Raw genomic sequence first — 3,560 nt, forward strand, 5'->3', positions numbered from 1 at the left:
AAAGGGCAAGTGTTGTGGACCTGCGGAGGGGGAACATAGAGGGAGATAGCAACAGGTCTAGAAACAAAGAAAAACAGTCAGCAAGGGCTTTAGGAAAGTGAGACTGCAAAGAGCAGACTCTTCTGCAAACTGCAACTCAAAGAAACCATGATATTTAAAACCATTGCAGGAAAGGTTTCTTGAATCAGCTCTGCAGCTTCCTGCAAAGCTTCTATTGGAATCGAAGGCCTAAGCAGGGGTGTCTACCAGCCCGCTTGTCCTCTTGTAAGGGAATTCAGGGTGTTCTCCTCATCATGCACTCAGGTTGAAAACTCACCAGCACACCCTTCGAACAGCTGAATGCCCTCCAGTCATTCAGACAGTGGAGGACACTACTCTGCCAGGGATACGCACATTCTCAATCCTTGGGAGGACAGGAGCCGAAAAGGTGTGAGCATTAAGCAGACAAACAACAGGTCAGGTAAGAAAAATACTGCCTCTTCATTTAATGTTTAAAGACATCAGTAAACAAACAGAACAGTACAGTCAGAGGCTAAACCCCTCCCGCCTCCCCAAACAGCACACTCCAAACCACAACAAGTACCGGGGTGACGACCCTGGCAAAGGAGCAGCAAAGTCTGGGATTTGAGGGATGGCCAAGAGAAATCTCTGCTGTGTGAGGGCAAGAAGACAGGACTTCAAAGCAGCAGCTTCCCTCACCCGCAAGCAGAGCAACTCCTGGGTACAGTCAAGAGGGAATGGTTTCCATCCACTCTGAGCAAGCAGCTCAAGTCTCTTGCTGACACACAAAAGGGTCATGTGTGAACTTGGAAAACAGAGCTGGAAGCTACATTAGAGGTGCAAGACACACTATGTACTGACCTTGGCACCCAAACCTCTGTTCCAGTGATTTTAACCTCTCAAAGAATTAAGAAAACAGGGAAGTTAGGTCCAACTCAAAGTGTTACAGTACTCGTTTGTGAACGCAAAACTGAGTATGGGGGGAATAAACAAGACTAAGCTCTGCATACATTCTTCCATCCTGCTCCATCAAGCTGCTCCCTGCTCCAGGGATGCTCTCGATCCCTATCCCACAACTGGCCTTGTCTCCGAATAGTTTTCCTTGAGCTGTGGAACATCAGATGGTTTAAAAGGGACATCAGGAAGCAACTCTCAGTGCAGGCTTCAGAGGAAAGCCAACTGCGTACCTGAGTGGAGGGCTGGGGAGAGCAGGATGTATCAGGTGTTGCTGCTGAGAGAGGCAGAGATCGTAGGCACAACCGTTCCAGCTCTCACCTTGCTGGCAGAAGCCTGCACGGGAGCTACAGGAGGTGACTGAACCAGCACGGGTCAGGCTCTGAAGGCAGTCACAACGGCCGCCAGCCAGTACACAGCACAGGTTTCGAGTGCTACTTGAATTTCCATTTCCCAGAGCGGCGACAGCTGGAACCGTGACACATGGTGGAAAGTAAAGAACACATTTCACTGCTCTCTGCCTCTCCAGGTAACAGAAGCCTGCAGCAGTGGTGTTTCTGCTGCCACCACATGCAATCAAATACAAAGGGAGGGCTAACTGGCTCCTACGTGGCCCAGTTATCTGCTCCAAGCACCCATGTCCAATGTGGGACACCCCACAGTCCAGAGCCCCATATCAGAGCCCTCAGATCTCAACGTCACTCTCTTTGTCGTTATCGTGGTCACCATCATAAAACTCGTTGGCAGCTTCAGGCCTGGAGAAAAGAAAATAACCATCAGAGAGGAGAGCCCTGGCTCCCTCAGGGCCAGAGAAGAATGCCTAGGTCACACTACTGAAGGTCAGAAGATGCCCTGCACCCAAACACCCCGTGAAATGTTATGTGAGGAGACCACACATTTCTAGAGAGAGGTTCCCCGAATAAAACCAGACTTGGAAGTGACTTAGTATCTATTCTAGGAAATAGATGGTCTCCAGTATATCATCTGCCCACCCTAGCAGGGACAGAAAGGGAAGCTCATTTCTCCAGAACAAGATCTGGTACCTGCTGTAGTTTTCCTCAGAGCCTCTTTCCTCTGGATCAGGTTCATCTGTGCGATCGTAGCTGAGCAAGTCAGAAGGGACATCATGGATCTGCACGCTGGGAGCATGGTTCAGCATTTTCAGATTCTCAAATATCGTCTGCCTGATCTGATCCAAGTACTACATAAGAAAAACAGAGGGATCACCACAGTGATATCTGGCAGTCTGAACAGAGCCACAATTGTTAGCATCATCTGTGTGGTGGCCATGAGAAACAAATTTGTGCAAAAGCTATTTATCAGAGCAGAGGAGGTAGAAGAGTTAATCCAATCATGATACTGAAGCATGCAGAAAACAGTAAGACAACCCGGCAAGGTTCTCAAATGCTCTGAGTCTCTCTGACACTGCAGAGGAAAGGTTCTGCTTGTTTTTGATCAGTTTTCTGCCCCACAAGAATTCCTTGCCCAGGCTCTACCTGGTTTCACAGGACAGAGCATCAGCCACAGGTTTTGGAAGAACATAGCTGATATTGCAATAAGGCTGAAAGCACTGACCTGCCTGGAGTTCTGATTTTCAATCCTTGTACTGACGTCAGGATGAAGGGTGAAGTCTGGAGCGAAGTATTCAAAGTACTCTGTGGTGGAACGAGCAAGAGAGTTACAGCACAGAGGCAAGGAAGCCAGCCTGCACAGCTCTGCAGAGAGCTGAGCCCACTCTCCCACCATGCCAGGGGTGACCAGACCCTAAAAAGCACAGTGATGTGCAGCTCTGCAACAGCAAGTTATTATATGAAACAGAGTGAGCAAAAGTAATGCTCAGGTCACCAAATAGGAAAAGATCAAAATTAAATGATCATGACACAGTAAAGGTGTGTCTGCCCAGCAAAATCTACAAGTGCGTGGCAGAAGATGACTATCTCTAAGATCAGAAAGTGCTGTCACTTTGGCCCTGGTCTATCTCTGGTCAATGCAGAAGTGTGAATTCTTCAATTGCTATAACAAATACTTTATCTTAGGGAAAAACGGAACTCCAACTTACCGCTGTATGGGAGCTCTTCGCTAATTGCTTCATCTACAAGCAATGATGTTTCATAAGTCCTGAAAACACAGAATAAGATGAGTTCAGTCCAGAGAAAGCTGCATGGTGCATGCAGGGACAAAGCCCACAGCAACTGCTTAACCAGTGACCTTTAACAAGCAGAGAAGAGACTCACCAGCATCGTGCCACATTGCGGACTGTGTAACCACCTCCTCCCAGTACCAGCAAGGGGATGTTGAAGCTCTTTACATACTCCACACACTCCCTGGAAACCCCAAACAAAAAAACCCAAAACAAACAAAAACCAGATCTGTTAACTGCAGCACATATTCCTGTGTCAGAAATGCCACCATGCACTCAACCACCACCATGGCTGGTGTGATACACCTGGAGTTCAGGGCTTCCACCCAGGGAGCCTGAGCCACGTGCTACTTTGTGAACCACTGCTCTGCAGCGCCTTGTACAAAGCCTCATTCCGAGACCCCCTCCTGTCACACACGAGTTAAAAAAAACACACACCCCCCCCACCCCACACCCCCCCCCCCCC

General features: G+C 48.6%; 1 protein-coding gene across 1 annotated transcript in view; it reads right to left on the bottom strand.

Annotated features, from left to right (window-relative positions):
- Nucleotides 1-1,438: 1,438 nt before the first annotated feature.
- Nucleotides 1,439-3,560, bottom strand: part of HDAC3 (histone deacetylase 3) — a gene marked incomplete at its 5' end in the record, with an annotated part of 3,322 nt that continues 1,200 nt past the window's right edge. The window contains 5 exons of the mRNA XM_009699420.1: nt 1,439-1,709; nt 1,998-2,155; nt 2,530-2,609; nt 3,014-3,072; nt 3,189-3,278. Coding sequence (XP_009697722.1) covers nt 1,640-1,709; nt 1,998-2,155; nt 2,530-2,609; nt 3,014-3,072; nt 3,189-3,278 — 457 coding nt within the window. The remainder of the gene's footprint in view (nt 1,710-1,997; nt 2,156-2,529; nt 2,610-3,013; nt 3,073-3,188; nt 3,279-3,560) is intronic.

This window comes from Cariama cristata, unplaced genomic scaffold (genome assembly GCF_000690535.1).
Source record: "Cariama cristata isolate BGI_N322 unplaced genomic scaffold, ASM69053v1 scaffold3254, whole genome shotgun sequence".
NCBI lineage: Eukaryota > Metazoa > Chordata > Aves > Cariamiformes > Cariamidae > Cariama > Cariama cristata.